Here is a 21,523-nt window from a genome sequence, read left to right as displayed (position 1 = left end):
ACGAATTTGGTGGTTCCCTGGTCCCAGTGCATGATCTCCTGCTGCCGGTTTGTCCGTGTTGCACAGAGAACAGTACTGCTCTTGCATTCCTTAAAGCAGGTTTTAACGCATCTTTTTGTAGTTCATAAGTACACTTGTCCCGAAAGTGCAGCGGATTTTACATACTCCTGCTGTGGCAAGTGGCGTGTGTAGATCCTTAACAGTGTTCAAATATTGTCGCAGCTTTATTGCTGGTTTGCATACTGTGTTAATAATGTGTTTTTTAGGTATCCTGTCAATGCGACCTGTGCTGTGCCCGTTTTTACCAGTGGGAGCAAAACATTCTCTTTAGCTGTTTCTTTTTAAATAGAAGTTCTATATCGTTTAGGGTGTATAGCTCCACTTATTTCTTTGTCGGAGTAACCGTTTATTCTGAAGGCTGTTCTTAAACGATCGAGCTTATCCTCCCAAGTACTTCGGTCCACCAATGTTTTGATTACTCCTCTTTTCAGCTAGGGATGGTGATTGGGATTTTTGTGAAGGTACTCAACCATTTGAATGAGCTCTCAGTAAACTTTATGTCTTGAAGTTCCGTGAGACCTTCTAGTATCTGTACACCCAAAAATGAAATGTGACCTCCTTGTTCTTTTTCCATAGTAAACCTTATAGCAGAATTTATATCATTCAGAAAATTTAGAAATTCGGAGAGTAATTTTTCTCCTTGAGGCCTTTTAGCAACAGTGTAATGAACTGCACTGAGAGTGTTCGTCATACCCACGTCATCTGTTTGCTCTTGGAATTTATATCCCATTGAAAGTAAGCACATGCAAGGAAAAGTTTAAAGAGTTCTGAAAAAATTTAACGATCGTAAGGCATTGATGATCGGCTATCCGCGCCAGGGGAAGTTCAGTCGCCGAGTTGCAATTCTTTTCAGTTGCCACCATATTGGGAAACTTGCCAGTCGATTATTGGGCAACTTGCCAGTCGATTATTGGGCAACTTGCCAGTTGATGACGATGAAATGATGATGAAAACTATACAACATCCAGTCTCCGAGGGGAGAAAATCTCCTATTCGGTCTGCATGACAGTCAGACATGCTGACAACTTATCAATTTCTTTTTCTTTTAAATTTACTCCTTAGGGGAATCATACCAGGAACTTTCGATTACCGGGCTTCAGCACTGTTTTTTTTTTTTTTTTTCAGTTTTGTTCGGTATTGTTCTCGATATTTGGTCTGAGCGGACGTCACAGACGGTTCCTCAAGCTCATCATTGAATAATTCAGTCACTTTTTTTTTTAACTACAGAGGGATCCAGCCTTCGCACCGAACACGCTGAGTTACTGTGCCGGCTAACCACTGAGCTAAAAGAGATCTGCCATATGCATACATAAAAACAAATTCAGCAGAACGCAAAAACCAGCCACGAAAGCGCCAGTAGTATGGTAATGCAAGCCACGCGAAAAGGAAAAGTTATATTGAGAAACTAACTACAGAAACGGATGTATCTCTAAATCATCTCGCATTTTGACGGTTCAAATTAACGAAAACAGTAGCGCGCCCCTCGTACGTCTCCGCCCCGTGTCGCTGCGTCAGAACTTCTACAGATGATCTCGTTATTTATAATGAAGTAATATCGGAAAAAAACTGCATCACAGATATCCAGTCTGACTTGAAAAGCAGCACCTGTAATCTTGATAATGGCCTCATTTAAGCGAGAGACCACAGAGTTCTTCAGATATGCCTCTCATTAATGGTTAGATTCCATAGAGGTATCAAATTACGAGGATCGTAACTGTTAGGTTTTGAGATAAGGATTTCGTGATTTGGTCGCCTAGTGGAGGTTCGACATGTTATGTGTTCGGCAGGTTGCCTCCGCTTTCGTCAAAGAACGAACGTTGACGCCTGTGTCCACGGTTGTTTTCATCTTGGAAGAAGGTAGTGTACACAGCATACTCATCAAGAAGATGTTCAAGAAAATGGAACACATTGCTCACAGATAATGTTGAAATGAACATCCTATTTCATGTTCACGTTAACGTGAACGAGTGGGCAGGAAAAGCATCGCAGTCCCACCTACGGCCTGAACTACATGTATATTCACAATATACATAAATGACCTTGTGGATAACATCGGAAGTTCACTGAGGCTTTTTGCGGATGATGCTGTAGTATATCGAGAGGTTGTAACAATGGAAAATTGTACTGAAATGCACGAGGATCTGCAACGAATTGACGCATGGTGCAGGGAAGGCAATTGAATCTCAATGTAGACAAGTGTAATGTGTTGCGAATACACAGAAAGAAATATCCTTTATCATTTAGCTACAATATAGCAGGTCAGCAACTGGAAGCAGTTAATTCCATAAATTATCTGGGAGTAGGCATTAGGAATGATTTAAAATGGAATGATCACATAAAGTTGATCGTCGGTAAAGCAGATGCCAGACAGAGATTCATTGGAAGAGTCCTAAGGAAATACAATCCGAAAACAAAGGAAATAGGTTACAGTACACTTATTCGCCCACTACTTGAATACTGCTCAGTAGTGTGGGATCCGTACCAGATAGGGTTGATGGGAGAGATAGAGAAGATCCAACGGAGAGCAGCGCGCTTCGTTACAGGATCATTTAGTAATCGCGAAAGCGTTACGGAGATGATAGATAAACTCCAGCGGAAGACTCTGCGGGAGAGACGCTCAGTAGCTCGGTACGGGCTTTTGTTGAAGTTTCGAGAACATACCTTCACCGAGGAGTCAAGCAGTATATTGCTTCCTCCTAAGTGTATCTCGCGAAGAGACCATGAGGATAAAATCAGAGAAATTAGAGCCCACACAGAGGCATACCGACAATCTTTCTTTCCACGAACAATACGAGACTGGAATAGAAGGGAGAACCGATAGGGGTACTCAAAGTGCCCTCCGCCACACACCGTCAGGTGGCTTGCGGAATATGGATGTAGATGTAGATGTACACTCCCCATATTTTGCAGGTTATACGCCTCGCTGTGCCCCCGGTGCACTCGACGCCTTGCATCATCCGCTAAAAGACGAAATTGCGTGTCGCACCAAGGTACACGTTTCCAGTCAGCTATTATCTAACTCATGTGTTGTTTGGACCACTGAAGACACGCAGATCTATGTGCTGCTGTGACTTATCGCCTTTGCGAGATGTCCGACTTTAGATGTCTACTGTATGCATTGACTTTCGCAGTGTACGCTCAGACACTGGTTGAGATGGATCTGCATGTACTGACAGCAGTAATTTCCATCGTGTTTGAAACAGATTGCCATCGAAAAGATGACCAATGGTGCAAAGTTCAACAAAGAGAGCTGCCAGTTGTGGCATGATCAGTAGTTTCAACCTAGCAGGGGGTCGAGAAGACCTGACCGGGAATGACAGTTACTGATATGTGACTCTATACTGCTTTGAACGGAAATGGAGAGTTCGTCAGCCGGAATTGCTGGCGAGTGGTGGTTGCTCGGTAATGTACAAGCAGATGACCAAACAATTTTCAAAGTACCGTACTACGTTATAACGAAAAAGAACTGTACTGGAGAAACCAACGTATCACCAGGGTTACAATGGCCTTCTGCTCTGGATACTGATGTTCTTTACCTGTATGGAGTCGCTTATATTTTGTCATTGCTGCTGACTGGGCATGACATTACGTCATAATTTTAGAAGGTCGTCTTTACGATTGGGCAGTTGAAGCGGAAGGAGCGGGAACTTCATTATAACAGGTTGCTACGGTGGACAGAGTGGGGATCTGCTGTTGTCTATTGGTAACTTGCACTGTTTGCTATGATTGGTGCGCATCGGCGAATGAGGCGTGGGCTCGTTTTCCTCCTGCTGGACGCAGGCCGCGCGGCGGCAGTGACTCGCCGGTAGCCCTCGCGTCACGTGTTATTTGTGCAGCATGTTGGACTCTGAGGTTTGGGAGCTAGGATGGGGTAAGCCTGCATCCATCGTGTCGATTCATGTCGTGAGGGTGTTTTATTATTTCTGTGGTTTCTCTGGTCTTGCATTTCTTATCTGACCGGATTGATACACTCCTCCGGGTTAGTGTCCAGTTTGTCTACTACTGTAGTCGCCAGATCCAGGATGTGCTAGGCTCCACGAGGGAAAAGATACATAACTTTACACACAACAGATATGCACAAGGCGGAATGTCCGTGTGGTGAAATATACATCGTTGAGACCGGCAGGCCGACAACAACACGCATACGAGAACATGAGCGTTACATGCGTGCCGGCCGAGGTGGCCGTGCGGTTCTAGGCGCTACAGTCTGGAACCGCAAGACCGCAACGGTCGCAGGTTCGAATCCTGCCTCGGGCATGGATGTGTGTGATGTCCTTAGGTTAGTTAGGTTTAAGTAGTTCTAAGTTCTAGGGGACTGATGACGTTAGAAGTTAAGTCCCATAGTGCTCAGAGCCATTTGAACCATTTTTGTTACATGCGTGTGAGGCAGCACAGCAAATCTGCAGTGGCCGAACGCTGGCAAGACTGCGGCAAGGAAATCAAATTTAACGAAACCCGCTTACTGGCCAAGCAGCCGACATCGACGAACCGCAATATCAGAGAAGCCATAGAGCTAATAAAACCCCATTACAACATGAACAGAGAGGCTTGCCCGATTCTGGTTTCCGGCCCGGCCAACAGTCCGCACAAACAGCATGTGGCCCGAGCACTACCGACGAGTTACTGCCGCCGCGCGACCTGCGTCCAGCGGGAGGGAAAACAGGAGCCCAAGCCTCATTCGCCGATGAGAACCGATCAAAGCAAACAATGCAAGTTAGCAACAGACTACAGCAGATCCCCACTCGTTCCACGGTAGCAATCCATAATAGTAAAGTTTCCTCTCCTTCCGCGTCAAGTGACCAATCATAACAAAAAAATGGCTTTGAGCACTATGGGACTTAACTTCTGAGGTCATCAGTCCTCTAGAACTTATAACTACATAAACCTGACTAGCCTAAGGACGTCACACACATCCATGCCCGAGGCAGGATTCGAACCTGCGACTGTAGCGGTCGCGCGGTTCCAGACTGTAGCGCCTAGAACCGCACGGCCACTCCGGCCGGCCCAATCATAACACCGGCATTTTACAATTATGACGTAACGTCACGCTCAGTGAGCAACAATGACAAAATATAAGCGATTCGGCACTGCTAAAGCTCATCAGCCGCTGTAATTGTGGCCGAAACATTGGTTTCTCCCGTATAGTTTTTACGTTATGGCGCGATACGATACTCAGAAAACTTTTATGTCAACTGACTCTGGCCACAGAAGCCTATGCAATTATATAGAACTACCAGATGTTTTAAATACGTGAGAGATGTAGAAAACGTGCTGGTCGGGGCAACAGTCGAATACCCTCCGTATCGAGATAGGTTAGGATAGCATGGGCAACATGCGGTCTTGCATTATCTTGTAGAAAGATTACGCCACAGAGATCTAGAAGACAGTGCACAGCCACAGACCTTAATGCACCTGAAATCTAGCGCATGCTGGGTATATTACCTGGTAAGCGAACGAACGAGAAGCGATCGTGTCCTGCACCCAGTGGTGCCCCATGCCATTCCCCCAGGTGGTGGATTCGTACGGCAGTTACGAATGAAATATGGCATCGTTCGTTCTCCTTGGAGAGTTCAAGCATGGATAAGTCCACAGTGATGCTGTATGCAGAACCGGGACTGATCTAAAAACACGGCTTGGTGCTACTCCTGTATCCAGCACAGGACATTCCAATTCGGAAGTCGTTAAGGAATTCAATATTCCGAGATCCACAGTGTCATGAGTGTGCCAAGAATATGGCCGGCAGCCTTAACTTAATTACCGAGAGCAGCGGCGTTTGCGTGGAGTTGTCAGTGCTAACAGATAAGCAACACTGCGTGAAATAACAGCAGAAATCTGTCTGGAACGTACGAGGAACGTATACGTCAGGGCAGTGCGGTGAAAAGCGAAATTTTGCGTTAGTGGGGCGTAGCTGCAGTTGACCGACGTGATTACATTTGCTAACAGAACGACAGTGCCTCTAGTGCCTCTCCTGGGCTCGTAACATCTTGCACCGGCAACACTTTAGCAATTATGGACGCTTATAGTGGCAGCATGGCTCAATATTTCTGCAGGGAGCTTCTATCAACTTGTCGAGTCCATGCCAAGTCGAGTTGCTGCAAAAGGAAGTCCGACAAGATATTAGGAGCTATCCAATGTCTTTTGTCACCTCAGTTTATAACAAACAGAGGTGAATTCCATACAGTGGAATAACAACTGTACCTATTTAATTGTACTTTGCAGTACAAAATTACCAGCCTAGTACACACTTTTATCTTCAGCTGAAGTATGAAGAAGACATGATACGTATGTCGCATACTTAAATCAGAGATATTAGAGAAAGGCAGGCTTTCATTTCGATTCCCTACTAATGTAGCTTTATGTTCTCATACATCATTCCCACTTTTTCTTGAGAAAGTATGTCGCGCAGAGGCATGAACTGTCATCCCAAATATAAGTTACCATGAGGTGAGGGAGAAGTTGTCTCACACAGAATAACCACACACACAGCGATAGAAAATGTTTTGTGTTATAGTATAATATGTTCAACAATTGTACCTGCCCGTTAGATCACAGATTTTGTTGTTGACTGGAAAATAAACGTTACTGGCCACATGTTACCGACTTCTGCTGACTGAGAACTAGGGAGCGGTGGACCCTAAAAGTAATGCTTGCACTGTGTGTCAGATTGAGTGTACTTATGTACTTTGTTTACGATGTTTGCAGTTTACGAGCGACATGGTTTTTGGCGAAGGGATTGCTCTCGTGGTCCAGAGGATGGCACAACATGGCACTCAGCCTGTCTACTATTACCGATTCTCTTACGTTGGTCCTCTCACAGCTTATCCTGGATATGATGGTAGGTAACATAGTACTTTTATTAGTGTTACAGAAGTATTCTTTTGATAAAAATTAAAAATGACTCGAGCAAAAATGGGGATAACAAATCGGGAAAGAACATCAGGCCCATTAATGTTAGTGTAGGCAGTGCTACAAATACATCTCAGCTGATAAGCGGAAATGGTCGCAGCTGCGACATGAATTTTGTCTCCTTTAGCATAGACCCCATGTAATATATTCTCTATGACATTATTATAGTGGGCGTCACGAACATGCCGTTCCCTTTGGTAAGTGTTGTTACTACATTAGATCCATGTTAACACGTATCACATGCACCATAAATTTTATGATGCGGAATTATATACACAAACTATGGGAAACTTGTGACTTGTGCTTTGTACCGAGTATCCACAGAGGCAGAAATGACTCTTAGCGATACAAATTGTTTTGTGTTATACAGTGATACTTTCAACAACTTCACATACATAAAATTGTTTAGTCAATTACAAACCCATAAATGGGCACATGTGTATATATGCCCATTTACAGGTTTGTAATTGATTAATTATTTGTATTCAAAAATACCTCCAAACTATAGAAGGAATCGTTGAGCATAAATAACTTCAATGTACATTTGATAACGCTTCTGCTACTATCTAACAGACATTTACGAGTAATAGGCAGATTAGCAAGGAATTTTATAGTTGAGTATTGGCGCGCCTTTCTATTCTAACTTTATATTCTTTAGCAGGAAGTGCACATCATTTGTCCTTCTACTATTGTATTGGTGAAAATCTCTGTTACTCTGAAACTGCATTGGATTGTTGACACGACATTTAATGAGACAGTATATGTACTGCAATGCTGTGGTTAATATTCCTAATAGTTTAGTAACATGTACTTGTAATTACTTTGAATACCTCTTGCTTATGTGTGGAGTCAACACAGAATATTATCTTATAGTACATCTGTGAACGAATGAAAATATCTTAACTCAATTAATTTAATGTCCCCAAAGTTGACCATTATTCCTATGACGCAAGTAGCTGAAACTAAACGTTTCAGAAGGTTTGCTACACGGTTTTTCCAATTTCAGTTTTCTGAAGTCTCAGAATTTTCTGTCCTATTTATTATTTTTCGTTGATAAACTACATTCATATGAGGTAGAGTATTTTTTGACAGAACAAGACTGAGTCAACTGTTTTCTGTAAATTTTTAAGATGGTTCATTTGTGCAAAACCAGTTGATAACTTGAGCAAAAATATTATGTACAACTTTCCTGCGGATGCTCCTTTGATCAGCTTCACAATAATGCTTGTATATCTAGTAAAGGACTAATTTAACGTAGAGCAAGTACAGTAATGGGCTCATGCTCGAACTCTGTGGTGCGCCCATTGTCATTTCTCCCCATAAAAAATGACGGTGCACGCTTTCCACATACTGCCACCAATGGTCTGCGAATATCGGCTGGATTTACACCCTCCTTCCACAATCCGTCATCCAGTGCTGTCCTTCATGATCGCACTCCTTGCTGTCTATGACAGCAGTTGGGAAACGGGCTGTACAGTGTAAGGGTTACACTTAAAGCGATATCCAGCCACCTACTGTTTGACCAACGCACTAATATGTACTTGCATCCCTGGCTGTGAGTCAAATGGCGCTCCATGAATGACGTATCAATGTGGAACACATCTCGTACTATCACCGCGAGCAGGGCCAGATTGGACATACTACTTGCTTAGTTAGTCATTCTTCAGTGGAATCGGAAATTAGGCCAGTGTTCAAAGTCGTATTTGTGGTAAATATAACTTTTTATCACGCCTTATCATCCTCATTATCAATCTAAAGATAAGTACTTGTAAATAATCTTTAATAAATTAAATGTATCTTAATCTGTGTTGCCTTAAATTTCTGTTCATACCTAATTATCCCTGTGAAGAGACTGCGTGCTTAAAAGTAGTAACTATTTTCTGCGCGCCGGCCACTGTGACCGAGCGGTTCTAGGCGCTTCAGTCTGGAACCACGCTGCTGCTCCGGTCGCAGGTTCGAATCCTGCCTCGGGCATGGATGTGTGTGATGTCCTTAGGTTAGTTAGGTTTAAGTAATTCTAAGTCTAGGGGACTGATCCCCCCATGAACCATGGACCTTGCCGTTGGTGGGGAGGCTTGCGTGCCTCAGCGATACAGGTAGCCGTACCGTAGGTACAACCACAACGGAGGGGTATCTGTTGACAGGCCAGACAAACGTGTGGTTCCTGAAGAGGGGCAGCAGCCTGGATGATTGACTGATCTGGCCTTGTAACACTAACCAAAACAGCCTTACTGTGCTGGTACTGCGAACGGCTGAAAGCAAGGGGAAACTACGGCCGTAATTTGTCCCGAGGGCATGCAGCTTTACTGTATGGTTAAATGATGATGGCGTCCTCTTGGGTAAAACATTCCGGAGATAAATAGTCCCCCATTCGGATCTCCGGGCGGGGACTACTCAGGAGGATGTCGTTATCAGGAGAAAGAAAACTGGCGTTCTACTGATCGCAGCGTAGAATGTCAGATCCCTTAATTGGGCAGGTAGGTTAGAAAGTTTAAAAAGGGAAATGTGTAAGTTAAAGTTAGATATAGAGGGAATTAGTCAAGTTCGGTGGCAAGAGGAACAAGACTTCTGGTCAGGTGACTACAGCGTTATAAACACAAAATCAAATAGGGGTAATGCAGGAGTAGGTTTAATAATGAATAGGAAAATAGGAATGCGGGTAAGCTACTACAAACAGCATAGTGAACGCATTATTGTGGCCAAGATAGATACGAAGCCCACGTCTACCACAGTAGTACAAGTTTATATGCCTACTAGCTCTGCAGATGACGAAGAAATTGAAGAAATGTATGATGAAATAAAAGAAATTATTCAGATAGTGAAGGGGATGAAAATTTAATATTCATGGGTGACTAGAATTCGTCAGTAGGAAAAGGGAGAGAAGGAAACATAGTAGGTGAATATGGATTGGGGGTAAGAAACGAAAGAGGAAGCCGCCTGGTGGAATTTTGCACAGAGCACAACCTAATCATAGCTAACACCTGGTTCAAGAATCATAAAAGAAGATTGTATACATGGAAGAAGCCTGGAGATACTAGAAGGTATCAGATAGATTATATAATGGTAAGACAGAGATTTAGGAACCAGATTTTAAATTGTAAGACATTTCCAGGGGCAGATGTGGACTCTGACCACAATCTATTGGTTATGAACTGTAGATTAAAACTGAAGAAACTGCAAAAAGGTGGGAATTTAAGGAGATGGGACGTGAATAACTGACTAAACGAGAGGTTGTACAGAGTTTCAGGGAGAGCATAAGGGAACAATTGGCAAGAAAATACAGTAGAAGGAGAATGAGTAGCTTTGAGGGATGAAGTGGTGAAGGCAGCAGAGGATCAAGTAGGTAAAAAGACGAGGGCTAATAGAAATCCTTGGGTAACAGAAGAAATATTGAATTTAATTGATGAAAGGAGAAAATATAAAAATGCGGTAAATGAAGCAGGCAAAAAGGAATACAAACGTCTCAAAAATGAGATCGACAGGAACTGCAAAATGGCTAAGCTGGCATGTCTAGAGGACAAATGTAAGGATGTACAGGCTTATCTCACTAGGGGTAAGATAGATACTGCCTACAGGAAAATTAAAGAGACTTTTGGAGAAAAGAGAACCACTTGTATGAATATCAAGAGCTCAGATGGAAACCCAGTTCTAAGAAAAGAAGGGAAAGCAGAAAGGTGGATGGAATGTATAGAGGGTCTACACAAGGGCGATGTACTTGAGGACAACATTATGGAAATGGAAGAGGATGTAGATGAAGATGAAATGGGAGATATGATACTGCATGAAGAGTTTGACAGAGCACTGAAAGACCTGAGTCGCAACAAGGCTCCGGGAGTAGACAGCATTCCATTAGAACTACTGACAGCGTTGGGAGAGCCAGTCCTGACAAAACTCTACCATCTGGTGAGCAAGATGTATCAGACAGGACAAAATACCCGCAGACTTCACGAAGAATATAAAAATTCCAATTCCAAAGGAAGCAGGTGTTGACAAATGTGAAAATTACCGAACTATCAGTTTAATAAGTCACGGCTGCAAAATACTAACGCGAATTCTTTACAGACGAGTGGAAAAACTGGTAGAAGCCGACCTCGAGGAAGATCAGTTTGGATTCCGTAGAAATATCGGAATACGTGAGGCAATACAGACCCTACGACTTATCTTAGAAGCCAGATTAAGGAAAGGCAAACCTACGTTCTTCGCATTTGTAGACCTAGAGAAAGCTTTTGACAATGTTGACTTGAATACTCTCTTTCAAATTCTGAAGGTGGCAGGGGTAAAATACAGGGAGGGAAAAGCTATTTACAATTTGTACAGAAACCAGTTGGCAGTTATAAGAGTCGACGGCCGTGAAAGGGAAGCAGTGGTTGGGAAGGGAGTGAGTCAGGGTTGTAGCCTGTCCCCGATGTTATTCAATCTGTATATTGAGCAAGCAGTAAAGGAAACAAAAGAAAAATTCGGAGTAGGTATTAAAATCCATGGAGAAGAAATAAAATCTTTGAGGTTCGCCGATGACATTGTAATTCTGTCAGAGACAGCAAAGGACTTGGAAGAGCAGTTGAACGGAATGGGTAGTTTCTTGAAAGGAGGATATAAGATGAACATCAACAAAAGCAAAATAAGGATAATGGAATGTAGTCGAATTAAGTCGGGTGATGCTGAGGGAATTAGATTAGGAAATGAGACACTTGAAGTAGTAAAGGAGTTGTGCTATTTGGGGAGCAAAATAACTGATGATGGTCGAAATAGAGAGGATATAAAATGTAGACTGGCAATGGCAAGGAAAGCATTTCTGAAGAAGAGAAATTAGTTAACATCGAGTATTGGTTTAAGTGTCAGGAAGTCGTTTCTGAAAGTATTTGTATGGAGTGTAGCCATATATGGAAGTGTAACATGGACGATAAATAGAATGGACAAGAAGAGAATAGAAGCTTTCGAAATGTGGTGCTACAGAAGAATGCTGAAGATGAGATGGGTAGATCACATAACTAATGAGGAAGTATTGAATAGGTTTGGGGAAAAGAGAAGTTTGTGGCACAACTTGACTAGAAGAAGGGATCGGTTGGTAGGACATGTTCTGAGGCATCGAGGGATCACCAGTTTAGTATTGTAGGGCAGCGTGGAGGGTAAAAATCGTAGAGGGAGACCAAGAGATGAATACACTAAGCAGATTCAGAAGGATGTAGGTTGCAGTAGGCACTCGGAGATGAAGAAGCTTGCACACGATAGAGTGGCATGGAGAGCTGCATCAAACCAGTCTCAGGACTGAAGTCCACAACAATAACAACAGGGGGCTGATGACCTCAGATGTTAAGTCCCATAGAGCTTAGAGCCATTTGTACCATTTATTTTCTGTGCTAGGGGTGAGTTCCTGTCCCCTTTATGTTGAACGCTAAGTGTACATAGTAAGCACACCGTTCTCATAATGCCTATTTACCTTCTCGGGCTGGACAACAGAGGACTGAATTACTTTACGCATACTACAATAGGCACTTTAGCCAACACATATATCGAACTTCATGTCACGAACACGTGCCTGTTATAAGAGGCGATCAAAACGTTTCCATTCGATGGCATCACTTATTCCTTGGCTACAAGTCGATGCTTCGTTCCCACATCTAGGTCGCGGTTGCACATACGCTGCAGCAACGGTCTTAAACGGGAATTTTTTGATCATCCCTTACGTGTTCCCACAGACTGAAACCTAATAGACGTAAATCTGGGGATCGTGGCGGCCACTCCACCAGACCTCTATGACTTAGTCTGTCTCCCAGGTGGAAACTGGATATGCAGTTACGCCTGACTGCTAGTCGTAAAGAGGAGTGTTGAAAGAAAGTTGGAAATTTCTCATCTTCAGTTGGCAGCGATGGCGCCACTTACTAGTCTGACTTTAGATAACGGGGTGCTGTTAGAATAGTCTGAATGCAGCGGAGTCCAGAAGTGTGAGAATCCCGTATTCCACAACAAACCACCACTTTCGATGTGCCATCTAATTCGATGGATGCTTCCAGTGAGGTGTGACATACGGCCAGTATCTGTGATTTTGTATATTTACGTATAGTTAAATAGAAATTAGCTTCATCCATAAACAGTACCTTACAGTGGGAATGACAGTTTTCGTCCAGCTTGAATGTCACCCGTACTGAAGACTGAATACCGATCTGCATCGTCCTCAGTAGGATGTAACACCTGCATTTTGTAAGAGTGTCATTAATGGACGACTATAATTCTGATTTTTCACAACTGGTGATTGATCGTATGTAATTATGATCATTACATGACATAGCTTAGTGTGGGCTAGGATGCTTTGCTGAGGAAGGATGTTGTGCAGCTGAAGACAGACCGACGATGGTTACAATGGCTTCTTTGTCGAGGCTTGTTTACAATCATTAGTTGGTGGCGCAGTGAATACGATCGCGTTTCCCCTGTGCGGCGACCTGCTGACTGCGCGCCTCCGCTGCAGACGTCGCTCTTGCGTCGCCGTGCTCCCGGTGACGGTGTGTCCGGCGGTTGTTGCTGCGAGGACGTCAGGCTGTGCCACGCTCAAGAGCTCTGAGCACAGTGCTCTTCTGTCTGCACCCAGGCGAAGGTAGAGAGGGCTGGATCCTCTCGTCGTACTCCCGTGACGGCGGCCAACTGTGAGAGTGCTCGTGGGGCCCATATGCTCAGACGACAAACAGCGACTCGTGTCCCTGCTAAGGCAGAAGCGTCTGCGTCATCGGTGCGGCGATGAGTAGCACAGGTTCGATGGCACATTACTGCCCAGCTGTTCCATCATGACGAGTTAGTTCGTGCGTCTGCTCTGTGTTGATGTCACGGCAAAGTCAGCGTTAGTGGGTCGCGCAGAAGGTTCTGGACCGGGGCCAACGACCTGCGAGGGCTATTCGGAAAGTAAGGCCCGATCGGTCACGAGATGGATACCACACTGAAAATCAGAAATGTTATATGCAACAGCTCGCTACACCTTCCAGCTACCTCTCTACACAGTCGCCGCTCCGACTGAAGACATTCGTCCTAGCGTTGTACGAACTTTCCAAATACGCTCGTCATAGAAGGCAGCCACCTGTGCTTTCCACCACTTCTCTACGCTGATCTGCAGTTCGCTGTCTGTGCCAAAATGTTGTCTACATGGTTCAAATGGTTCAAATGGCTCTGAGCACTATGGAACTTAACGTCTGAGGTCATCAGTCCCCTAGAACTACGTAAACCTAACTAACCTAAGGACATCACACACATCCACGCGGCTCCAGACTGAAGCGCCTAGAACCGCTCGGCCACAACGGCCGGCGTTGTCTACATTGACAGCGGTTCATGTGCACAGAGATGAACATCAGACGGAGTCAAGTCGGGCTATATGGCGGGTGATCAAACACTTCCCATTGAAAACGCAATAGGAGCATCCTAATTGCCTCTATAATGTGCTACCGAGAACTGCCATGAAGAAGGAAATGCATGACAGATATATTATGTAGTGACATTGAACGACATCATTCGAAACTTGCAGCGAACACCCATACTTGGCGGGAGACACTACCCTGAGGTGACAAAAGTCACGGGATACCTCCCAGTATACCGTGTCGACCACCTTTTGACCGGCGTAATGCAACATCTTGACGTGGCATGGACTCAACAAGTCGGTGCAAGTCTCCTGCAGAAATATTGAGCCATGCCGCCTCACAGCCGTCCATTATTGCGAAAGTGTTGCCAGTGAAGGATTTTGTGCATGAATTGACGTCTCCAGTATTTCTAATAAAGGTTCGATGAGATTCATGTCGGGCGATCTGTGTGGCCAGGTCATTCACTCGAACTATCCAGAATGTTCTTCAAACCCAGTGACATGGCTCACTATCCTTCTTAAAAATTCCATCGTTGTTTGGGAACATGAAACCCAAGAATGGCTGCAAATGGTCTTCAAGTAGCTGAACATAACGATTTCCAGTCAATTATCGGTTCAATTGGACCAGAGAACCCAGTCCATTCCATTTAAACCAGTATGGATCCGCCACCAGCTTGCACAGCGTGTTGTTGAAACTTGGGCCCATGGCTTCGAGGGGTCTGCACCACACTCTAACGCTACCGCCAACTCTTACCAATTGAAATCGGAATTCATCTGACCAGGTCATGCTTTTCCAGTCATCTAGGGTCTAGCCGATATAGTGACGAGCCCAGGAGAGAGGCTGCAGACGATGCCGAGCTGTTAGCAAAGGCACTCGCGACGGTCGTCTCCTGCTGGAACACATTAATATCAAAATTTTCTGTACTGTCCTAACGAATACATTCGTCGTACATCACACACACTGATTTTTGCGGTTATTTCATGTAGTGTTGCTTGTTTCGTAGCATTGACAACTCTATGCTAACGCCACTCCCCTCGGTCATTGACTGAAGACCGTCGGGCACTGCGTTGTCTGTGGTGAGAGGTAATGCCCGAAATGTCGTTTCTTGGCATACTTTTGACATGTGATTTGGAATACTGAATTTCGTTACGATTCCTGAAATGGAATGTCCCACGCATCTAGCTCCAACTACCATTCCGCAGTAGTAATCTGTCAAATCCTGTTGTGCTCACATAATCACCTCGGAAACCGTTTCACATGAATCACCTGATTCGCCAATGAACTTCCCTTTCATACCTTGTGTACTTCATACGAGGGTCGTTCAATAAGTAATGCCCCACATTTATTTTCTCAGAACATATTTTTTGTTAAGACTCAGAATTTGGTGACAATATACATCAACATGTCTTGTCCATGTCTTATTTTTCTACGTAGTTTCCATTACGTTCTATGGCTGTACATTGTGGAAGAACATGTATTCCCTGCTGGTAGAAACTCTTGTGCTATAGGCGTAGTCATGTTTTCACTGCATGACTGACACTCTCGTCATCTTCAAAGTGTGTCCCCCATAGAGAATCTTTAAGTGACCCAAAAAGATGGAAGTCCGAGGGCGCCAGGTCTGGACTGTAGGGTGATTGAGGCAATGATGTCCGACCCAATTTGGTGATGTGTTCCTGGGTCCTCAGACTTGTGTGTGGGCGTGTATTATCGCGTTGGAGCAACATTTATGCTAGATTCTTGTCCTATCGAACACGTCGGAAACTGTTCTTGAGTTTATTCAGGGTCTTCACGTATGCCTCTGAGTTGATGGTTGACCCCCTTGCCATCACATCCACGAGAATGACGCCATCACAATCCCAGAAGACTGTTACCATGATTTTTGTGGCAGAAAAATGGTGAATGGGGATGATGCCGCTCCATGGACTGGATGTAATGGCCGTTCTTTGAATGTTATGGTCCGCTATGAACATTTGTAGATCCCATCGTGAGCACCTCTTTGAATATCCGAGAGACTCGATCATGGCTGACGCACTTCCAATGCTCACCGACAACTGTAGAGCCAATTGTCGAGTTGTGATGCGCCGGTCGGCACGAATAATGGCATCCGCACGATTCAGCATGTCTGGAGCAGTGGCTGTGACAGGACGTCCCGAGCGTGGCTGATCATGGAGCTATGTTTCTGCATTTCCTGAGGCTGTAACTTTCTTTACCCATCGCCAAGCCGCACTCCTATCAACTGCAGCATCGCCATACACTGCACACAAACGTTTATGGATCTTCACGCTTTCTTTTTCTTCACTCTAGAATTCAAGAAGAATACGCTGCTTGTAACGTGAGTCGTATGTAGACGCTATTTTGACGCTGTAACACGGCTCTGCCATCTGCCAGAACGGTTCGAAACTTCACCGGCGCATAGAACTAACATCACATGTGAAGCACCATCAAGGACGTTTGCCTGTGCGTATTAATGGCTTTTTAAAAGAAATGTGGGGCATTACTTATTGAACGACCTCCGTCCTACAGGCATCTGTATAACTCTATATCCCTGTTCCATTACTTTTGTCACATTATTGTATCGCCTTAGGCATCTTTACTTGCTCACTATGTGCTCAGGACTGAAAAGAGTGACGTGAGGCGATCAACAGGCGGACTAGACACACTACCCAAAAAAGCTTCATCGGATTTCTACTGTCGTTTCCGAAGCTATCGGACCTTACTTTCCGAACAGCCCTTGTAGTTGTCGTAATCGGGCTGGACAGCCTCCCAGAACGCTCACGCCACTAGTAATCTGTCCGCACAGGGGCAGATGCGGAGCTGCTGAATAAGCAGTCCACTTCCCCGTGCCCGTCTTGTCTGTGACCTGATTCTACCCTGACACTGAATTACAGGTTGCCGTCGGCTGCCAAGCAGTGTGGATGGAGGTGTTCATATCCTCACCGCGGCGTGTGCCTTGCGGTTGTTTACTTGACAGAGATATTCGCGCGTGCTACGATTAACGACAGAATGGCCAATTCTTACCGTAAAACGACACTGAAGTTCACCTTTTCGAACGAATATGCGAGACCAAAAGCACTCGCCATTGAGCAATTCCTACGTGACGAAGTGAAGATATCCGTGAAGACATGATCGAAATACACCTGTTCACCGCTAGTAGCTTGGTTTACGTCAAACTGACAAATGACGCAGCTTGTGACAAGATCTTGGGACGGACGAAAGATGACATCAAATTCCGGCATTCGGGCGGCTACAACGGGCCAGTAATTGTTGAACATACCGGGCTAGGATTATACACGATCCGCATCTTCAAACTTCCTCCGACAGAAGACGTGATTGCGTCACCGCGTGCTTATGGAACAATACTCGGGAATGTAGCAGAGAAATGGGCGCAGTTCACTACATATCCAATTTTGAATGGAGTGCGGTCAGTTACGCATTGAGCTGTTTGTGTCTGCCCACTCGTCTAATATAGGGTGCCTAGGATGCGGTTTTCTCGGATCGTTACACAACAATTCAAGCAAATCGTATTAATGGAGTTTATTACAATAAGTTAAATCGACAATATTTAACTTTGCGTATTCACAAAGGTGTGTAGTAAACAACTGGCGACATGTAAATAATCAATGGCCTTCGGTATAGACAATTTTAATGCAAACAGAGCAATGCAGTTCGTAAGTCACTGCTGTAGCATTTGTATGACGGCTCGTATTCCATTCCGGCTGCGGCTGGGCGGCGCGGCGCTTATATTCTCTTCGTGTAGATGCCGTTTCTTTCTTGGTGTCGTCCTAGTCAGCGTACTATTGGCTGACGTCGTCAGACAGCGCTCTCTGTTCTTCCGTTCTTGATCGTCGTGCCGGCAGTTGTCGTTACGACGGAACAGAGCTAAAGAAATATGTCCCATCCTACACCTTCATTGACGGTTGCCAGACTATAGTCACATAGTCACCCCAGACCATAACTCCAGATGTAAGTCCAGTGTGTATAGCACGCAGACAGATTGGGTACAGGTCCTCAACTGGCCTCCTTCTGACCAACACACGGCTATCATTAGCACCGAGACAGAACCAGCTTTGCCGGCCATGGTGGCCGAGCGGTTCTAGGCGCTTCAGCCCGGAACCGTGCGACTCCTACGGTCGCAGGTTCGAATCCTGCCTCGGGCATGGATGTATGTGATGTCCTTAGGTTAGTTAGGTTTGAGTAGTTCTAAGTTCTAGGGGACTGATGACCTCAGAAGTTAAGTCCCATAGTACTCAGAGCCATTTGAACCAGAACCAGCTTTCATCAGTTTAATAGTGCCCTGTATAACAAATTACTTGTTGCTGACAGATCAACAAAATGTCGTTAACGTGCAGTTATTAATAAAGTACACAGCATTTCAATGGTATAGTAATATATATACCATTGAAATGCAGCGTGTCAGCCACTTGGTAATTGTTAGACAACAAACTCTGGTATATTCCAGAGAATAATAGAAGACTGAAATATGTAAGGGCAGGCTTCAGTAACGAATTGAATGCTTTAAAAGGCTCCTGTTTAAGCACAGTTTAAAAAATAGAGGACATTTAGTAATTCGCTTACTCAAAAGCCATTCTTTACATCGTTGAAGCTTATTATAAACCAGAAATTCTTTGTTAATTATGAGTGAAACCGATGTAACTTTAGAGTTTTTTCATCAAGAATGAAATCAAAATGCTCAAACAGAAGGCACGCACGCTTTTACCTATAATAGAGTTACTCTTTTGTGAGTGATTGACATATTATTAAATGGCAAAATAAGAACACTATTATCAGCTTTGCGTGACAAAGAAATTAAAAGTTTTTTGATAGACTAAAGAAACAGATACATATACTTCTGATTTTATCTCATTTTTAAGTTAAAAGGCATACAAGTAAGTACAAACATACCAGTACAATGTAGAATCATCAAATCTATATTAGTGTTCAGATGTCGGCCGTAAATAGTATAATATTATTAATATTAATAATATTCACACCATATATAATAGATTATACAACATATTATAAATTATTCTTGGGTCATCAGTTTTCTGACTGGTTTGATGCGCCCCGCCACGAATTCCTCTCCTGTGCCAACCTCTTCATCTCAGAGTAGCACTTGCAACCTACGTCCTCTATTATTTGCTGGATGTATTCCAATCTCTGTCGTCCTCTACAGTTTTTACCCTCTACAGCTCCCTACAGTACCATGGAAGTTATTCCCTCATGTCTTAACAGGTGTCCTATCGTCCTGTCCCTTCTCCTTATCAGTGTTTTCCACATATTCCTTTCCTCTCCGATTCTGCGCAGAACTTTCTCATTCCTTACCTTATCAGTCCACTTAATTTTCAACATTCGTCTGTAGCACCACATCTCAAATGCTTCGATTCTCTTCTGTTCCGATTTTCCCACAGTCCATTTTTCACTACCATACAGTGCTGTACTCCAGACGCACATTCTCAGAAATTTCTTCTTCTAACAAGGCGTACGTTTGATACTAGCAAACTTCTCATGGCCGGAAATGCCCTTTTTTGCCACCGCTAGTCTGTTTTTGATGCCCTCCTTACACCGTCTGTCATTTTTTACTTTACTGCCTAGGTAGCAGAATTCATTAACTTCAACTACTTCGTGACCATTAATTTTGATGTTAAATTTCTTCCTGGTCTCATGTGTGCAACATTTCATTACTTTAGTCTTTCTTCGATTTACACTCAGTCCATACTCTGTACTTATTATTCATTCCATTCCGCAGATCATGTAATTCTTCTTCACTTTCACTCGGGATAGCAATTTCATCCGCGACTCGTACATTGATATCCTTTCACCTTTAATTTTAATTCCACTCCTAAACCTTTCTTTTATTTCCATCATTGCTTCTTCGATGTACAAATTGAACAGTATGGGCGAAAGACTACATCCCTGTCTTACATCCTTTACATAATGTACGTAATATTTATATCGATGGATTAGGAAAATTTGGAATATAAATTCACTTCGTTGATTTCGTTGATAGGTGCCAATCACAGCAACGATATAAATTACATGTTCGTTGGAAGAGGCGCTGAGACACTGGAAGACGGATCTGAAGCCGCTCTTGTCAGAAGCAGACTCATTGCAATGTGGACAAACTTCGCTAAATACGGGTAAGAGCCCAGTTATGCTGCATGTCGCTTTGTATTACTCTTTGACACTGAACAAAGCCAAGTATAGCACTGGCACGGAGATTGTCTAGTTAATAAATTGTTTTGTGTTACGGTTTCCCATGGAAACATGTACATACTTTGTGCTGATTGACAATATCTCTACTAAATGTTATGTAATTCTTATGGCTCATTAAATAAATAAGAGAGCGAATCTCAGTATAGCGCACAATGCATTCCTATAGTTCATAAAACTGTGGTAAAAAATCTTACCAAGAAACATAAAAATGATGTGAATTCTACTAAATATGCAAATCAAAATAACAGACAACACAGTATTAATGAATTTTTCGGGTCTTATATGTTAATAACGGATTTATTGCTTGTTTCAGGAACCCAACACCTAATGTGGACTCTGTAGTTACTCAAAACTGGACTCGGTACACCACAGAAGAGGCACCTTATTTGAACATCGATGCGAATTTAACTCTTCGGCACAAGTTAAAACAAAATGAATATGCATTTTGGCACAGTCTTTTGCCGTAGGTCTACAATGTGAAGCATTTAAAGTTGGAATTTCTTCTCTCTTGTTATCTACCAAATGACTGGCCACTTTCGTTTATCTACCCGTCACTCCGCCTAAATGCAGCTCACAGCCTTAACAACAGTTCCAATGAATCGTACCCATTGAGACAAAACATTAGTTTAATGTTTATGTAGAACTTCCTGAGAGTCTCTCTGTGCTGATGCTCCATTCTAATTTTGATTTCATCAGCACACACTGTGTTTTTCTCCCTGCTTCAATGAAACTTAACTATGAGCTCCAGTTGCAGAAGAAGATTTTTGTTCATATATTAAATGTCAGTAAAATTATGCATATGGAAAAATATATACTTTGTATTTAAATAATCGTTACTTGTGAGATTTAAGATGACTATTAAAAAGTATGTAATTGATTTGCGTTGCAATTCCTTGTGATAAGTCTAGCCGCCACCAAAGTGCATTAGTGTTGTTCATTTTTATTTTTGTTACCAGGCCTGGTAGGATATTTAAGGGACATGAACAGCACAAATGCACCCGTCCCCC

The 21,523-nt window shown here is 43.5% G+C and overlaps 1 protein-coding gene across 1 annotated transcript in view; it reads left to right on the top strand.

Moving 5' to 3' along the window:
• Positions 1-21,305, top strand: part of LOC124623094 (esterase FE4-like) — a 136,248-nt gene extending 114,943 nt beyond the window's left edge. Inside the window, exons 8-10 of the mRNA XM_047148888.1 lie at positions 6,763-6,895; positions 20,311-20,440; positions 20,830-21,305. Coding sequence (XP_047004844.1) covers positions 6,763-6,895; positions 20,311-20,440; positions 20,830-20,983 — 417 coding nt within the window. The 3' untranslated portion in view covers positions 20,984-21,305. The remainder of the gene's footprint in view (positions 1-6,762; positions 6,896-20,310; positions 20,441-20,829) is intronic.
• The last annotated feature ends 218 nt before the right edge of the window (positions 21,306-21,523 follow it).

Source organism: Schistocerca americana, chromosome 1 (genome assembly GCF_021461395.2).
Source record: "Schistocerca americana isolate TAMUIC-IGC-003095 chromosome 1, iqSchAmer2.1, whole genome shotgun sequence".
NCBI lineage: Eukaryota > Metazoa > Arthropoda > Insecta > Orthoptera > Acrididae > Schistocerca > Schistocerca americana.
This window is presented reverse-complemented; position numbering and strand designations above follow the sequence as displayed.